Source organism: Corythoichthys intestinalis, chromosome 6 (assembly GCF_030265065.1).
Source record: "Corythoichthys intestinalis isolate RoL2023-P3 chromosome 6, ASM3026506v1, whole genome shotgun sequence".
Classification (NCBI taxonomy): domain Eukaryota; kingdom Metazoa; phylum Chordata; class Actinopteri; order Syngnathiformes; family Syngnathidae; genus Corythoichthys; species Corythoichthys intestinalis.
Genome location: NC_080400.1, coordinates 51,162,182 through 51,180,826, shown reverse-complemented (window position 1 = coordinate 51,180,826; position 18,645 = coordinate 51,162,182). Strand labels below are relative to the sequence as shown.

Genomic DNA, 18,645 nt, shown 5'->3' with positions numbered 1-18,645 from the left:
GGTTGGGGAATTCACGTCACATTCCGGGGTGGGAAGGGACTATTAACGGAGTGCACAAAACCTAAAAAAAAAAAAAAAAAACCCAAGTTATCCTCGCGGTTACACGTTAAAAATGAAATGGTTGTCTGGACGAACTCGTCCAAAGTTTATATTCGTAAAATTACACCAAAATACGAAAAGCTCTTCAGCTCCTCTTTAATTGCAAGTACAATGATCCCTCGCGACTTCGCACTTCAAACTTCGTGCCCCCAGCAGATCGTGGGGAAAAAAAAAGAAAGTAATAACAGTAATCCAGTATTTTATTGACAAATGTTAAGATACATCCATGTATACATGGACAAATCATTTTCTTTTATATCCATTGTATCATAATTACATTTGCAGTGCTTAAAAAACATATACATGTTTTTTTTTGTGTGTGTTTCTTAATATGATAAATTATACTTTGGGGAGGGGGGGGGGGTCTTTTTGCAATGGCGTTAAATCTGAATAAATACATTGAACAAACAATTTAAAAAAATGTAAATAAGCTCCATCTCTACTTCGAGGATTTTTGATTTTCGCGGGTGGGAGGCTGTCACCATTAACCACGAAAAACGAGGGTTCACTGTATTGTCTTGTTTTTCAATGTTTTATTTTTTAAAATAAAAAACAAAGGTAAAAAGAATAACTTTGCTGCTATTTTCGTTTTTTAAGAAAATACATATTTTTAAATTATTGTAAATTTTAACTTATTGTTTTAAATATCTTTCTTTATAGATTAAAAAAAAATCCAAACTAAATTAGGGAAAACCATAATTTTGTTTATTTAATGCAAAAGCAAAAGGTACAAACGGTAAATATCCTCTTCATTTAAAAAAAAAAAAATAGACACAGGAATGTATAATTGATTAAAAAAATAAATTCCATTAAATATTATTTGACTTATTTTGATTAAGTTTTAGAAGTAGGAATTTGATTAACATAATATTTTTTTGCCGGCCAAATTATGTGGTGGGCCTGATCTTCCGCCTGGACTTATTTTGATACCTGTGCCTTCTGATGTTTCTTGATCCGATTAAAGTTTTATAGGAAGCTAGTGGAATATATTTGTCAGATAGTTTAGCTGAAGGTTTATATAAGGTTTCTCCAAAAATTGAAGTTAAAGCCGCTCAACTGTCCAAAATGTTGTAAAAATATTTTCATCTAAATTTCATTACACACAAATTCAATTACTACTGCCATTTTGAACATTCAAACAATCAGAAATCTGAAGGCATTTATGCAGGGTGGCGTGCGGCTCTGATCACACAAATGTCTCTTCCTGTTGCTACATAGGAGAAGCATGTTCTCACAATGGTGCTAAGAGATACAAGCTTTTTTGCAGGTGGATGAACAACAGCTGAAGAAACAGTTGGAAGAGATCACAGTTATCATTCAAGTGCGAGAAAAATTGAACACAAAATTTCCTGTGAGTCATAACATCCAATATTTATTGTGTATATTTTATGCCCTTTGCTGAGTTGTATGAATCTGAATGTGCTCACATACTGTACGTCCAAGCATTTAACACGATACAAAATATTTTTTGGGGTCTGATGAATATCTTGCATTTTTTCATGACTCAATGCATTTTTGTGAATTCCTTCTGATATTTTTGTATCTACTGATAACTTTAGAGCACTGAACCCGGTGGGCATTTCATCTGCACGGTTTACTTGGAAGAAAAGAAGGACACTGCCGAGCAACATGTAAAGGTAGCCTGCATAGACTATAGAACGCATTGTTTTTGTTCCATAAAAGAATAGGGAACTTCACCTTGATGTGATCTGACAACTTGTTCTCTTTTCACAGATCCCCGCATCTATGACGTCTGCAGAATTGACTTGTGAGATATTGGACAGGCGCAACATTCCTGTTAAAGACAAAGAGTACTGGAACTGCTGGGAGGTCATTGATAAGGAAGAAATGGGTGAGATACAGATTGGGTTGAGGCGATTATACCAAGTAACAAACTGTTCATGTAACAATTTTTTTAAGCTGCAACATTGTTTTGATTGATATGATTTGGTAGGTAGCCTTTTTTGTTGGTTGCCCAGCAGAAAACCTGTAGGTTGCTTTTAAAATGTCAGGAAACACAAAAATTATTGACCAGACTGTGTTGTTTTTGTGAAAACAAAATGAAATTAATGACAATTATTTTGTTATTTGCCACACTGCATTGATAACTTATTTTTGTTTGTTTGGCATGTTGGTTGGGGAACTGCTGTAGAAAATAATTATGCCTTTTCTAGTTCATATTTTTTGGCATTCTACAACCACTTGTAGTCACCGTTTCTAGTCATCTTAATAATGCTCCCTTTCTATCTGCTCCTTTCCACAGAACGTCCTCTGCATTATCGAGAGCGAGTCTTACCCATCCTTCACTCCTTTGGCACTGACTCCCATCTGCTCATCAAGAAACACATCGCAATGGAAGCAATGATGATCTACCTGGGTAAAAAGTTTCACCACTGTACATTTAATAATCTTTTTTAAAATGTAAATGTAATGTAATGTAAATGTGCTGCAGCCTCTCTCAGCTTACTATGGGCATTAAGTGGTGTACACCCCAAATTGCTTGACAGCCCATCACAGGGCACAAGGAGACAAACAACCGTTCCTGCACACACTCATACCCACAGACTTGGATTTGGAGTAGGGCTGTTTGATTTTGCCCAACAAGAAAATCCCAATCATGATCTCTAAGGCGATTTTATGATATCGATTACTATTTCTTGGCAAAAATAAAAATAATGACAAATAAAGTATTTGGAATGTCTGAACTGAATGCCAGTGAAGTTAACTACACATGGAACAATCCCTTGGGATTAAGAGCACTTTATTTATACAAAAGACTCCGGCTTAGTTCTTAATTAAAGCGATAATGAAAGAACAAAAAGTGCATATACGATCTGAAACAAAATCACACATGAGAAAAGGTAGTCAGTCAGTCAGTCTGTAAACCAAATGGACTTGGACAATAATTAATTTAAGTTATGGAGGAAGTGTTGAACGTTTCAAGGCTGCATGTTTTATTTGCCAATCCACTGCAATCCTTCTAGATATACAACAATATTTTAAGTACATCATGAGATAATGCACATACTCATGGCATTATGCCCGTTGTGTCCAAAGTTGGCTGGGCAAAAGTAGCACAATCGCCCGTAGCCATCTGTTGTTGTTGTTGTTCATGGAAGGAAGTGGAAATGCAGAGGAAACTACGGCAGCTTAGATAAACCAAAATGGTGCGGCTTTGAAAGTCAAACGTACCGATTTGAAAATTTTTTACATCAGAAACGTCGGTTTTGGTTCAAAATCGATTAATCGAACAGCCTTAATTTGGAGTGTTCAAATAGCCTACCACACGTTTGTGCAATCTGGGAGGAAACCTGAGTACTCCGAGAAAACCCACGCGGGCAAGGGGAGAACAAACTCCACAATGGAAGGCCATAGCCCGGGGTGGAACCCTTGATTTCATAATTGCGGGGACTGATATACTAACCACTCTTCTACTGTGCCACTCATTTTTTGTTTCAATTTCTTGAAAATGCCTTGCTTAACTAACATAAGTGCTTGTTATATAAAACAAAACAAAAAATGAACTGTGATCGCCTGGCTCCATCTACTGGCGAATTTGGAACCTACAGACAACAATAAATCCGCAGTGAAATGATGCAACTAATCACCCATGAGAAGAAAAATAAGAAATAGGGCTCCGAGGATCTGATGCGTATAATACACCTACCAAATTTCATTGTAATCCGTCCACGAATAATGGAGGAGTGCCAAATTTAAGTTCACAATTTATTAATGTAATTAATCAGCTCTGAGACAAAAAATAAAGAATTGGGCTCCAAGGATCGATTTGGTATACATACTTAGAATATACCGGCCAACTTTTATTCTAATGCATCCATTTATAACTGAGGAGTAGCAACATTAGCTAGTGTTCTCCACAAGAAGAACAACAAAGCGAGTTTTTAAGACCTCTCTCCAGGGTGTCTAAAAATTTTATACAATACATACGGTGAAATTTGACAAAGTCATGACTGTAATGTTTATTTTGCGTTATTATATTGCATATGGACTGGATACTGTAACTTTGTGCAAGTATTAACAACAAAGCAAATAGGTAAGCTGTGGAAATAAAACGGACGGCAAATGTGGATTTAGCGTGCCAGTTTTAGTGTTAATCAGCATAAAAATCTAACTCCACAGACCTCCCCACCCAAATCATTCCCCAGTGTAATTAATTCAACATGAATAAAGTGTCCACTATGCCTTCCAGCCAATAAGGTTGACCCATCCAAACATGGCATGATGAAATTCCGAGAAGAACGAAGCATCCTGGGCCTGGGGTTGTCTTCCGGCAGTTTCCACGACCGATATTTCATCCTCAACTCCAGCTCACTGCGGATGTACAAGGAAGTCAGAGTAAGTCTGGCGCAGGGACACATGCAAGCACACATGCAGCTTGTTCACACAAGCCTCCTTTCTTCTTCTCCGTCTCCCAGAGTAACCGTCCGGAACGTGATTGGCCAGTCAGGAACCTGAGAGTCTTCCTTGGTATCAAGAAGAAGCTCCGTGCCCCAACATGGTGAGAGTTCGAGGTGTAATCATGCATGTTGTGATGCACTCTACATCATCAGAAGTCACCAACATGGTGCCCATTGGGATCCCTAATTGACAAAATGAGTAGCCTGCAAACCGGGCAACAACTGATTGATAGAAAGTAGGTTAAATATTATGTTTCCTACCTTAAACATTTTTTTCATGAATACCAGAAAATTAAAAGTAATTTAAGCAAATATATTTTAAAAATGTTGATCAAACTGATATAGTTTATATATATATATATATATATATATAAAATAGTGGGATGTTGACACAGGTCTTAACAAGTCATGCTTTAACTCCAATTTGAGAGTATTTACATCCAGATCAGGCCAAAGGTATCGTAATTACATATTTAATTATGCCTATTTTTTAAGGGGATTTTGAAAAAAATCGCACATAAAAAAGGCTCTGTGTTCCACGTCGTAATGTTTCATGCAACTGTGGCTACTGACCATGGCTAAGGCTAAGTGTGCATTACCTTAGCTTAAGCTGAAGCTTAATTAGAATTGGCATGATAAAAATCCAGGCAATTCTGTTTCTAACCCTAAGGCAATAGTATCTAGATGAAAAAAGAGAAACTACTACTTTTCAGCAGTCATGTTGATTCTTCATGGTCTAAGCATAAGATGCTAAGTATATAAATATACTGCATTTAGACCCCTGGAGGAAAAGTGTGGCATTCGTCATCCAAACAGAGAATGTCATTAAGTATTTCGGAAGCAAAAATATGCTAATAAATTCAGCACACTTTGCTCTGGAATACATCAATGAAGCCACTGACATGTAATGGATTTCAATGGACTTTGAAATGACTAAATTCAGTTAAAAATGGAATACAACAGATGCATTTTACTCTTTTCTTTACCTTTGTCACCAATTAAACTGGTAATTAAAATTATGTGTAAGAATGCTTGATGACTTTTTCCAAATATTGCCTGCTGACTTCAAGAGTGTGAAACGGCCTGTAGGGGACAGGCTGAGCCTAAAAATGACATGATGGTGTGGCTGCTCTGTCTAATTTGTCTTCTTCTGATTGCAGTTGGGGCCTCACTGTCATCTATGAGAGTAAGAAACAAGAGAAGGCTGAGCGACAGCAGTGGTGAGCAGGAGTACACAGCCTATAGAAGCAACATGTGACAAAAACATATGTTTTTACTCAATAAAAGACAACAAATGTGTTGAGACACAACAATGACGAGAGCAACTCGTAAAAGTTACCACTTAACAATTAAAAAAATTGTTACATTAGGGTTATTGTTGCAGGAAACATTACAAATGGTATCTTGGCTCTACTAAGTAAATATTAGGTATGAGTGAATACACCACTATCTGTATCTGTTCAACCATCTAAATCAGGGGTCTCCAAACTGTGCTTTAAGGGCCGCTGTGGGCCCTGGTTTTTGTTCCTACCGATAGAGTACGGACAGTTTAACCAATGAGGTTTCTGCTAAGACAGGGGTGGGCAAACCGGTCCTCGAGGGCCGCAGTGGGTCCTGGTCTTTGTTCCAACTGACCCAGCACAGATAGTATAACCAATGAGGTTTCAGCAGAAATGAGAAGCACCTGACTGCAATCGACTGATTGCACTTGTAAAACAGCAGATTGGTGAAAATGTGTCCTCTTAATGGGTTGCAACAAAAAACCGCACCCACTGCGGCCCTTTGTGGAATAGTTTGCCCACCCCTGCCCTAAGACAAGCAGCACCTGACTGCAAACCGATTCCACCAGACCTGATGAAAGGGAGTCATTTAGTTTTTATTGGAATGAAATCCTGATTCCACTACGATCCTATGTGAAATAGTTGGAGGACCCCTGATCTAAATTAGCTGTACTCAGACGGGGCAGTGCCTAAATTGGAAGTGGATGTGGTTTTGCCAGAAATGTGTTGGGCTTTCATTGGCACATTATTAAGTGTGACCAAATTGATTGATCAAAAGTCGATTGTTATTTATTTGATACTTTTGGCACAACAGCTTCATTGATATTCAAATTAGGGCTGCTGCTATCGATTATTTAGGTAATCAATTTATCAATTACTGTAATTTTCGGACTATAAGGCGCACCTGGCTATAAGCCGCCACTCACCAAAATTGACACAAAAACGGCATTTGTTCATAGGCTAGGTTCATACTGCAGGTCTTAATGCACGAATCCGATTTTTTGTGTTTTTCCGACTCGAGTGAGGCATTAACTTGACGGTCTGAACGGGACAAGTCACATAGAAGTGGACTATTTCAAATCCGATCTGGGCCACATTTTTCCAGAATGTCGCGGCGGTCTGAACTCTCAAGTCTCCCAAATCGGAATTCATGCATTAATTACGTCATCAAAGAGCGAGAGAGACAGCACGCTATGGTAGCTTGAGTTGCAGCTGTGCGTTAGCACCTAGCTTACCTTGAACACGTCTTTTGGGGAAGGGTCGGGCTTGACAAGTTTTTAAAAAATTAAATTGGGTTGAGGATAAGCCTAAGAATGATCGGTTTTCTCTCTGCTCTATATGAGCAATATTTCAAGTTTGCTTACATGGCCGAGAGTTGGGGCAAACTGCCCGTATGTATGTGTGAAATGCACGGACAGTGCGTGCATGCTATTGATCCATTCAAACGGTGTTATTTATGTCTGTTATTTGTGTCCTCTTTTTGGAAATCATAATATGATCTCCCTGGAATGACGGATGATGCCAGCAAGTGTAGTCATTTGTTTTGATGCTTCTGCGCATGGGGGTCTTCTTGGTCAGTGTGTGTCGGACTACGAATTAGTGCGCATGCGTAATACTTGAACGGTCTCAATGGACATAGGCAGTTTGAACAGGCACGCCAAAAAAACAAATATGACAAAAAGTCAGATTTGTGCATTAAGACCTGCGGTATGAACCTAGCCTTAGATAAGCCACATTGGACTATAAGACGCAGCTGGACTCACTCTATTATAGGATATTTACACCAAAAGGCAACCGGTAGCACTTTATTTGACAGTAGCATCATAGGACTGTTATAAGACCAAATGAACTACCATGAAGCTGGGAACCAATTGCCTGCAAAGCAAAGGAGACAGTCAACCTCTGCTGCCACCTGCTTTAAACACTATTGTCGTCCAACATGCCTCCTAGCATCCATTGCAGCAATACAGATGTAAATAACAATAAAAATTCATGTCTGTGCTAATTATTTCTTCAGTTATTGTTCCAGTTGTTTCATTAATTGCTAGTTATGGTATTTGGTAACACTTTGACAGTGGCGCCATAAGACTGTCATAAGACCATCATAATCATGTCCTGACACTTCCATGAGCAATACTGAAATCTTATAGCAGATGTCATTTAGTGTCACCTGGCAAATAATCTCACTTTTGAATGGATGTAAAACATCCGAGCTTGACATAAATGGATTTAGTGATAAAATAATCTGTCATAAGCATTCATTAATGCCCGTGACAGTTTCATGTAATAATTACGACGGTCTTATGATGCCCCTGTCAAATAAAGTGTTACCTATTAACCCAAATAAATCAACAAATAAGCCGTTCTGGACTATAAACCGCATGATTCAAAATGAGGGGAAGAAAGTAGCGTCTTACAGTGCGAAATTTACGGTAGTTAGTTCGAATAATCGATTAATCAGATTACGAATATTTGATGTAAATTTTAGGAGATGTAAAACAAAGAAACAAGTGTTTATGCCTGAAATAAGATTTATTTTGGCTTGCTAAGATTGCACTTTCAAAAGAGCATTAATTGCAAATACAAAATCCTGATTTCTTCAAAATTGCGCTTTCATTTCACAAGAGCAATAAATGCATTTAAAACTAAATTAACATACCTGAGCTTAGCCTCAAACGGTATGAAAAAATAGTAAATGAGGATCTGAGTACAACAAAAGAACAATTGGCTAACTTGCATAGCAAAATTCCGCTACCTTACATGCTAAAAAAATGCTATCTTTTTTTTTTTTTTTTTTTTACTGTGCTCTTAAAAAATAACATAATCCCACAAAAAATTGCAAAAGACTTCTAAATTAAATAACGAATGCATAAACAAATATTTTATCTTAAACAAAAAACATACCTTATGCTGGTCTTAACGAGAAGCAGCTGGTTTCAGCCATGTTCCATGAGTTATGTCATATTCAATGTTGCCACTAAAGGGCAGGGTATCCACCCAAATTAATAAAACTATTTGCAACACTTTCAAACCATCACGTCACTCTAATTGAACGAATCCTCAAGCAGCAAAATTTAATTCAAAACTTTTTTCTAATCAAACTAAAGTTAATCGATTAATCATTGCAGCAGTAATTCAAATAAATGTTTTTGATAAAGTAAGAACTATTTACAGAAGACTTTTTTATAAACTCAACATGAATATTTTTTGGTAGTTACATCATATTTGAAAAAAACATGCATTAATGAATACAACACATGCAGTTGGAAATCATGACCAACTAACAGACATGATCTCGTTTGAGGTTCCAGAAATGCTGCTTGGTCACATGTAAACATGCAATCTCGCTAGGGGTTTGTATGCTGGTAGATATATAAATATCTATTGGATTTTGTCACGCAAAGACACACTGCTTTATTAGCTATCTTGCATCCAGGATGTTGCACATACAGTACATTTTCCACTATATATGTGCAACTTGTGTGTTCATCCATGTGTGCATCAGTGCGTTCCTGTTGCAGTGTGCTCGATACACCCTGTCAACAACGGTATGCGTCAACTCTCTAGTAATGGCTTTGCTACTGGCTTAATTGTAGAGGTTTTTTTTTTCTTGTGTTTTACCATGTTACTCAAGGCAAAAACGCAACAGTGGCGGAGGATTGGAGCAGGATAATGAATCTGCGGGGGTGATTAAGGATGAAAGATGAAGGGGTCTTTATCTAGAGTATCCCGTCAAGAATTCAACTAGTGCAGAACATCTGCTGTCTACCTCACAGTCAGAGATTCTGGGTTTGAAATTCATAGTTTTGGCGTTTTAATCTTTAACTCTCAATTGTCCAAAAACATACAGTGATTGGACGTGATTGCCCCCCCCCCTCCCGTGTGGCCTTTAAGATAACATATAAGAACATATATACGAAACGAACGAAACAAAACCACTGTGTCAAATCGAAGCTTTATATGACGACTTAAATTGCCAAGAATATGCTTACTACAGTAGATATGTTCGGTATATTTGCCCAATAAAGTGACTGTCATGCATCCTGGTGCACAAGCTTTAATGAGCTCTGTTGGTCCTAATGATGAGAATCTGGTAGATTGCACGCATGGGGCTGCCTTTTACCAATCTTGACCTCTTCCTGTTGATCAATTTTGTGTTTTTCCATTAGGGCTTATCAACTGAATAAATGTTTATGCAAAAGATGTGCTCAAAGCCAAAAACATATATAATTAAAAAGTATTTATTCAGCACAACAGCATGGCTGATGACTCAGAGGGCTGTGTAGCAGCAACCTGAGTTGCATAAAGTATTCGAGTGCGCTCACAGGCACACATCATGCCCTAAATGCAGAATATTCTTAAACTTTTATTTCTTGTTTTGGAAATGGTTTTGTTAGTTTTGCACTGATAATGATTCATGTTATTTTATTTGTGCAGGTATCTTTGCTTGGAAACTCAGCCAGAAATGAGGGAGTGGTATGCTACTTTTTTGAGCATCCAGGTTCGAGCTCACTCTTTCACAAACACATGCACACACACACACACACACACACACACACAGTTAATGTGACGGCCAGGTGTCCCAACCAGTAATCTCTACATATATGGTGTCTTAACACCCATTATAACTTTTAATGCCATAGATGGCTTCAAGCTGTGGCTCCAGAGCCAGTTTTGGCTTTTTAAATTTTCTGCTGTAAATTACAGTGCTTATGACAGCAAAAAGCATGTTTATTTCATATTTCACGCAGTATTTTACGCTCCTGAATGAAATGGACCGCTTGGATGTGTGTGGAAGCAATCGTTTTATAAAATTTTTTTAATCCCGTGCTATGAAAAAGAGTGAGTTCCGGCTCCAGTCTCGGGTTGAGGATGAATACCAATGTGTCGTCACCTGGGTCAGCATCTCAAAATACAGCATTGCTTTATAACATGCAGACGGACTGCGGTTTCATCTGATTTTGCAGATTAATTTGTTTATTTTTCGCATCACGCCAGCCAAATGTGCTGCAGGGTTTTGTTGCTGCACCAGGGATGTATGTGAGCCTTTTTGCGTTTCAAAAAGTTACCGTTCACCCCGAGATTGGCCAAAACAAGTTCGACAACTGTAGGACCATTGAACTTTTGAGGAAGTGAGTAGACATCATGTTTTGTATTATGTCGAATACTGGGATCATGGCACATGTTTTAATACGGAGGTGGCTTGCATGTTGTTGCTGAGAATGCCACTCGGCCGATGACCGGCGGCTTGTCACACCCCCCCCTACGTCCTCTTCGGGTGCCCGCCGGAGAGCACTATAATCAGCTTATGTTCATGCGGTTCTCCGTATTGTCCAGACTTCCAGCCCCCTCTGCCCTCTTCGTGTGCCCGGCAATAGACCACTATCCTCGGGTTGGGCTCAGGCAGCTACATGCTCCTCCGATGTCGGCCGGTTTGTCCGGCAGTCATTCTCTAGCTGCTTCCCCGGCAAATGAGGTATCCTGCCCGCAGCAGGGGAACGACGAGCTGTAACTTGCTTGCTGCCGGGGGGTTACCAATCCGTGAAGACGATCGATAACCCCGCCGCAATGTGACATGATCCGGGGTAGTTTTGTTATTTTTCGCTTCGAAAGGCAAGAATAAAACTTGGAAACGCCGTTTAGTTGAGGTTAGCATGTCGGCTAGCTGTTACGCCTCCTGGTTTGTTTACGCCAGGGGTGGGCAATTAATTCCACAAAGGGCCGCAGTGGGTGCGGGTTTTTGTTGCAACCCATTAAGAGGACACCTTTTCACCAATCTGCTGTTTTACAAGTCCAATCAGTCGATTGCAGTCAGGTGCTTCTCATTTCTGCTGAAACCGCATTGGTTAAACTATCTGTGCTGGGTCACTTGGAACAAAGACCAGGACCCACTGCGGCCCTCGAGGACCGGTTTGCCCACCCCTGGTTTACGCTCTCCGAAGCCAGGGCAGGGAAATGACAAAAGCTGGACTAACTCCAGTAGATAAAATATCGCTCGGGAGGTGCAAGAAGTCGATATATTCGACCATTATGGAGTAATTTTACCATGTCGTACTGAATAAATGCATTTTTGATATTTCATATTCCATTTAGCACAGGACTGTTATTTGTCATGAGTGGAGTGATTGAAACAAAGACATTTTGCTGCTCTCTTCGTTGCATTTTCCTCGTTCTGAATAATTGCCCCTCAATGGGGCTGAATTCTAAATCAGATGAAATCGTGACCCTCGTGATCCTCCAGCTGGGGACGCTAGAGCGCTATAATGACAGGCAGGGGCTAAACAGCAGATTAAAAAACTAATCGTCATCTGCGCTTTGCCAAATTGTTGTATATAGTCGAATCGTCTCAAAATGATTCAAATTCTCTTAATAATGCTTTTTAAGATTGTTTTATGCTGTCACAGGCACTTTAAAATTAGCTTGTTACTAGAGAGACACACGGTCCAAATGAGTTAATGGACATCTGACGTCAAAAGTCTCATTTCGTTATTTATTCGTGCATAGCGATGCATTTTAACACTACAAGGGGGCACATTTTTATAGGCCCAAATAACATTGGTCATTAACAGACCTGCTATTTCGACAAAACTGCTTGAGCGTGAGAAGTGGCCATCTGGTTATGCAAACATATCTTATCACCTTTAGAAGAGAAAATGAAACCCAAGACAATAAAATCATTGTTGGGTTAAAGCTGCTGTAACCAGTAAGTCATCATGAAGGGCAATGGCCGTATAAAGCTGTGGGTTGTGACTGGTGTCAAAATCATTGACTTTGTACCGTGTTGTCATGTGCTTCACACCTCTGCTTGCCTTTAAAGAACGACGGCGACGTGTGGCCCCAGGACGGACTCCAGCCGAGCCGCATGAGCCGCGCGTTGCCGGACACGCGTCACGGTAACGTGTCACTGATACCGCTGCGTGGCAGTGAGAATGAGATGCGGAACAGCGTAGCAGCTTTCAGCCAAGATCCGCTTGCTGTGAGTCAACCTACCAATCAGTGCTTTCAATCTCTGCAATTAATTTGGTTGCTTGATTCAGAGATGCTTATGCTCAACAGGTGATCCAAACCCTCAACCATAGTCCTTATTCGGTTACAATTAAGTCCCAAATGATTCCTAGCTTTCGCAAGTACATTTTCAATTATTTAATGCAGAGCTTTTTAGTGGAAATTAGACTGCAAACTTGGGGAAAAGTCTGAAAGAACTGAGAGGTCAAACATGTTGTTTTGATGGCGTTTTACTTTTTTAAGGAACAAAGGTTGCGCCATTCGCAACATGACATGGCTACTGTGCCATAAATGACGGCAACAACATCATGAAAAGAGAAAGTAAAAACTCTTCCACACCTCTTTGTCGTCAGTCACACGGTGCATCAAGGAACACCATGCAAAACACAACCGCACGTTAAAACCCGATGCGTTACATAATTTTTACAATGTTATTATTCCGATTTCATAATTTATTTGTTTTGCAATGTGTAATTGATATTTGTAATTGTACTAGCAGTATTCATTAAGGATTTCATGTAGGTTTTTGGGCTGTGGAACGAATTAATCTAATCATTATGTATTCTTATGGAAAAATCCGACTCGACATACGACCATTGCGACTTACCAACCAGGCCCTGGAATGAATTAAATTTGTATGTAGCGGTACCACTGTACATCGATCTGGATTGATCAATTGATCTGTTAAAAAACAAACCAATCAACTCTGTTGAAACATCGATCACCATTGTCATATTTTAGCTAAATCATTTAGCAAATTTTTCAAATGACTGAAATGTTTCGACGACAAATTTTTCAAAAACGTAAAAATTGCTTTAGGTGAAATGAACTAATTCGATCAAAGACTTCTGTATAGAGTCTTGTCACAATTTGTCAAATATTGTATGGTTCTCCAAAGAATTGATTGTGATGAAATTGGTGATTTACATTCTTGTACCTCTACGTCAGGGCAAGACTGCATTTAAATAATAGTAGTAATTAACACATTTTCTATAATGGGTCGGGAACCTTTTTGAAAAGGAGAGCCAAAAATCCCACATGTTTAAAATTTAATTCCACGACAGCCATACAGTGTGTGTGTGTGGGAGCAAGCGTTGTGCTCGGCTCCTCGCTTTTGCAAGCTGTCGCCGTGTTGTGACAGAATTAATTCTTGAGAAAACAATGAAGGCCTAACATAACTGTGCTCAACGTAAGTTGAGGCTGATTGTAGCTCTGCTGTACTAACAAGCAGAAAAGAAAAAGTCTCAGTAATTTAAACAAAGTGTCTTTTATTTTGAATCAATTTTCACATTGTGCACTCACCACTTGGCCAATAGGGGAGGAAAAACATGGGTCTGACGTTGCGCATAGTCATGCGAAAAAATTAGGACACCCCATTAAATATTCAGTTCATGATTAAGAAATGTTCACATATCAATGTCTGATCTTGTTTTTATCTCTGGAAAAGTGATTTAATTGCAGGTAAACAATGAAAATTAACATTGTTTTACTCATTAAACCAAATATGTCAACAAAAATGCATATTCTTTTCAGTATAGTACATACAGTGCCTTGCAAAAGTATTCGGCCCCCTTGAATCTTGCAACCTTTCGCCACATTTCAGGCTTCAAACATAAAGATATGAAATTGAATTTTTTTGTCAAGAATCAACAACAAGTGGGACACAATCGTGAAGTGGAACAACATTTATTGGATAATTTAAACTTTTTTAACACATAAAAAACTGAAAAGTGGGGCGTGCAATATTATTCGGCCCCTTTACTTTCAGTGCAGCAAACTCACTCCAGAAGTTCAGTGAGGATCTCTGAATGATCCAATGTTGTCCTAAATGACCGATGATGATAAATAGAATCTACCTGTGTGTAAACAAGTCTCCGTATAAATGCACCTGCTCTGTGATAGTCTCAGGGTTCTGTTTAAAGGGCAGAGAGCATTATGAAAACCAAGGAACACACCAGGCAGGTCCGAGATACTGTTGTGGAGAAGTTTAAAGCCGGATTTGGATACAAAAAGATTTCCCAAGCTTTAAACATCTCAAGGAGCACTGTGCAAGCCATCATATTGAAATGGAAGGAGCATCAGACCACTGCAAATCTACCAAGACCCGGCCGTCCTTCCAAACTTTCTTCTCAAACAAGGAGAAAACTGATCAGAGATGCAGCCAAGAGGCCCATGATCACTCTGGATGAACTGCAGAGATCTACAGCTGAGGTGGGAGAGTCTGTCCATAGGACAACAATCAGTCGTACACTGCACAAATCTGGCCTTTATGGAAGAGTGGCAAGAAGAAAGCCATTTCTCAAAGATATCCATAAAAAGTCTCGTTTAAAGTTTGCCACAAGCCACCTGGGAGACACACCAAACATGTGGAAGAAGGTGCTCTGGTCAGATGAAACCAAAATTGAACTTTTTGGCCACAATGCAAAACAATATGTTTGGCGTAAAAGCAACACAGCTCATCACCCTGAACACACCATCCCCACTCTCAAACATGGTGGTGGCAGCATCATGGTTTGGGCCTGCTTTTCTTCAGCAGGGACAGGGAAGATGGTTAAAATTGACGGGAAGATGGATGCAGCCAAATACAGGAACATTCTGGAAGAAAACCTGTTGGTATCTGCACAAGACCTGAGACTGGGACGGAGATTTATCTTCCAACAGGACAATGATCCAAAACATAAAGCCAAATCTACAATGGAATGGTTCAAAAATAAACGTATCAAGTTGTTAGAATGGCCAAGTCAAAGTCCAGACCTGAATCCAATCGAGAATCTGTGGAAAGAGCTGAAGACTGCTGTTCACAAACACTCTCCATCCAACCTCACTAAGCTCGAGCTGTTTTGCAAGGAAGAATGGGCAAGAATGTCAGTCTCTCGATGTGCAAAACTGATAGTAACATACCCCAAGCGACTTGCAGCTGTAATTGGAGCAAAAGGTGGCGCTACAAAGTATTAACGCAAGGGGGCCGAATAATATTGCACGCCCCACTTTTCACTTTTTTATTTGTTAAAAAAGTTTAAATTATCCATTAAATTTTGTTCCACTTCACGATTGTGTCCCACTTGTTGTTGATTCTTGACAAAAAATTAAAATTTTATATCTTTATGTTTGAAGCCTGAAATGTGGCGAAAGGTTGCAAGGTTCAAGGGGGCCGAATACTTTTGCAAGGCACTGTATTTCTATTCAGTTTCGCTTCAGCTTTAATTTTTTCACAGATGATCTCACATGTTCCTCAAGTGACCTCTGATACAGGATAAATTTCATGGTGGATTCTATGATGGTGAGCTGCCCAGGTCCTGCTGTAGCAAAGCATCCCCAAACCATGACACTTCAACCTCTGTGTGTCACTGTTGGTATGAGGTTCTTTTCCTGGAATGCTGTATTGGGTTTACGCCAAATGTGACATTCATCTGTCCAAAGGACATTATTCCAGAGGTTCTGGTCTTTGTCTACATTCACTCTGGCAAACCTCAGTCTGGCCTCCATGTTCTTCTTGGAGAGCAAAGGTTTCCTCCTTGCGAACCTCCAATGAAGGTTAAACTTCTGAAGACTCTTTCTGATTGTAGAGGCATGCACTTTCACATCAACAGTGGCAAGAGCCTGCTGTAGGTCCCGTGATGATATTTTAGGGGTTTTGAGACTTCTTTTAGCATCTTGCGATCTGCTCTAGGGGTGAATTTGCTTGGACGGCCAAACCTGGTCATGTTGGCAGTTGTTTTGAATGTCCTCCCTTGAATGTACTTGTAGACTATTTTCTGGACAGTGGAATTGCAAATTTTATATTCTTTTGAGATCTTTCAAAATCCCTTACCAGACTCATAAGCGTCTACAGTCTTGTTTCTGATGGCCCTAGACAGCTCTTTTGATCTCACCATGGTGTTTTCTCTCACTTCAACAGTCAGGGGCACGCCAAACTAATGTGACGTTTAAATAAGGCAAGCCTCATTCAAAACACTGGGTAATGATGTTCTAATCATGTGCACCTGATGCGATACACGTGTCTGATTTTAGCCATTTTAAGTGGGATTGAATGTGGGGGTGTCCTAATTTATTCCTCAACAGAAATTGCATTTATTTAAAATTACATTTTACAGAAAGCTTTAAAAAAAATGATTTTTTCAGTTTAAATTGTTTAGTTCTATTACTTGAACCTCTCAAGTTTTCACACACAGGCTTCCATAGGGTGTCCTCATTTTTTCACATGACTGTATATTGGAAGTGGAAACCACCACCAGGGGAACGTGTGCCTAACAATGGCTGAGAGACGAGTTGAGCCTCCCAGGGCAGTTGTTTCATGAGCTTGGCTCTCCTGGAAGTGGCGGCAATTTGACGGTCATGTCCGATGAAAGTTAAACTGATCGTGATCATTCTGTCATGCGTGACTTGAGGTACCACACACTGACCAGTTCCGCAGTTTGATTTTTACTGCGCATTTTAAAGTGCCCAGTTCGTTCGGCAATGAGTTGGGAGGGGCCACCCTTTCCGCTCACTCGGAAGGTGAGTTCTAAAGCCCGTCTCTGTGCAGTCCGCTACGCTAAGGGGCAGACTACCAATGGGTCCTAAATAGTGTTGCACCGATACCATTTTTTGTTCCCGATACGATACCTGGCTGTGCAGTATCGGCCGATACCGATACCACCCCGTTTATATATATATATAATTTTATTTATTTTTTCCTCCCAAAGAGCTACATAATTGGATGTGAAATCATTGCTATCAAGGCTTTGTCAGGCTGTTGCTTACCTTTGCAAAACAGGAAAAAGACTAGTAAAAAGTGAATAGTCTACTAAACCCTAGTAGACAATAGTTGAATAGTTTAATTGCAAACAAAAAATTACACGCGATCGCGGGATAGTAGAAATAACAAAAGGAGTCCGTGACAGCAGGTCGACGGAGCTCAGTACTACAAACTCGAAGGTTCGCTAAGACGATAGGCAGCGAGCCAAAAAGCCAAAATAAAAACACTCAAATACCTGCGCAGGGTAGAGGTTACAAACGAGTGCAGCACACTAACAGAAAAAACCCAATGCAGGGGCGTAACAAGCAAATGTAGCGAGACTATAGTGCGAGATGTCAAATGGCGATCAGCAAAGCAAATATCTCGGCATCCTTCTCTGAGCTCACCCGTGCTTAAATGCTGCGTTGATAAGCCCGCATTGGATTCAGGTGCGACGTCAGGAACGCCCCCACTAACAGCCCAGCAACAAAACACAATCTTAACCAGCAGCAGATTGTGACAATAATTTAATGAAAGTTGCACTGTTTGGCCTTTGAGAGGTTTAAAAAAAAGTTTACTCAGTTCATTCAGAGTTTATTATTATGAACTTATTTTTACTTTCTTACTGTTGGGCTAGTATTATACTTTGTACTAGTCTTTCCTATTTTGCAAAGGTAAGCAACAGCCTGACAAAGACTTGATAGCAATGATTTCACATCCAATTATGTAGCTCTTTGGGGTGTGTGTGTATATATATATATATAAACGGGGTGGTATCGGTATGGTATCGGTATCGGCCGATACTGCACAGCCAGTTATCGGTATCGGGGCCAAAAAATGGTATCGGTGCAACACTTACTTTCTATCCATGGATCCCTCTCACAGAAAGAATGTTCATAATGTAAATGCCATCTTGAGGATTTATTGTCATAATAAACAAATACAGTACTTATGTACTGTATGTTGAATGTATATATTCGTCCGAGTTTTATTCATTTTTTTCTTAATGCGTTACCAAAATGTATATGAATCGATATATGAATGTATATATCGGGAAAAATTATCGGGAATGATTGGAATTGAATCGGGAGCAAAAAAAAAAAACAATTGGATCAGGAAATATCGG

At 39.5% G+C, this 18,645-nt stretch overlaps 1 protein-coding gene across 5 annotated transcripts in view; it reads left to right on the top strand.

Moving 5' to 3' along the window:
- LOC130917012 (arf-GAP with Rho-GAP domain, ANK repeat and PH domain-containing protein 1-like) overlaps positions 1–18,645 on the top strand; it is a 131,228-nt gene that overhangs the window by 98,943 nt on the left and 13,640 nt on the right. For 4 of the 5 annotated variants that reach the window (XM_057838047.1, XM_057838048.1, XM_057838049.1 and 1 more), the window contains 9 exons: positions 1,367–1,450; positions 1,659–1,736; positions 1,834–1,951; positions 2,363–2,476; positions 4,310–4,455; positions 4,536–4,618; positions 5,678–5,737; positions 10,235–10,298; positions 12,615–12,773. In XM_057838047.1, the coding sequence (XP_057694030.1) occupies positions 1,367–1,450; positions 1,659–1,736; positions 1,834–1,951; positions 2,363–2,476; positions 4,310–4,455; positions 4,536–4,618; positions 5,678–5,737; positions 10,235–10,298; positions 12,615–12,773 (906 nt within the window). The remainder of the gene's footprint in view (positions 1–1,366; positions 1,451–1,658; positions 1,737–1,833; positions 1,952–2,362; positions 2,477–4,309; positions 4,456–4,535; positions 4,619–5,677; positions 5,738–10,234; positions 10,299–12,614; positions 12,774–18,645) is intronic. The other variant, XM_057838050.1, reaches the window with a different exon arrangement.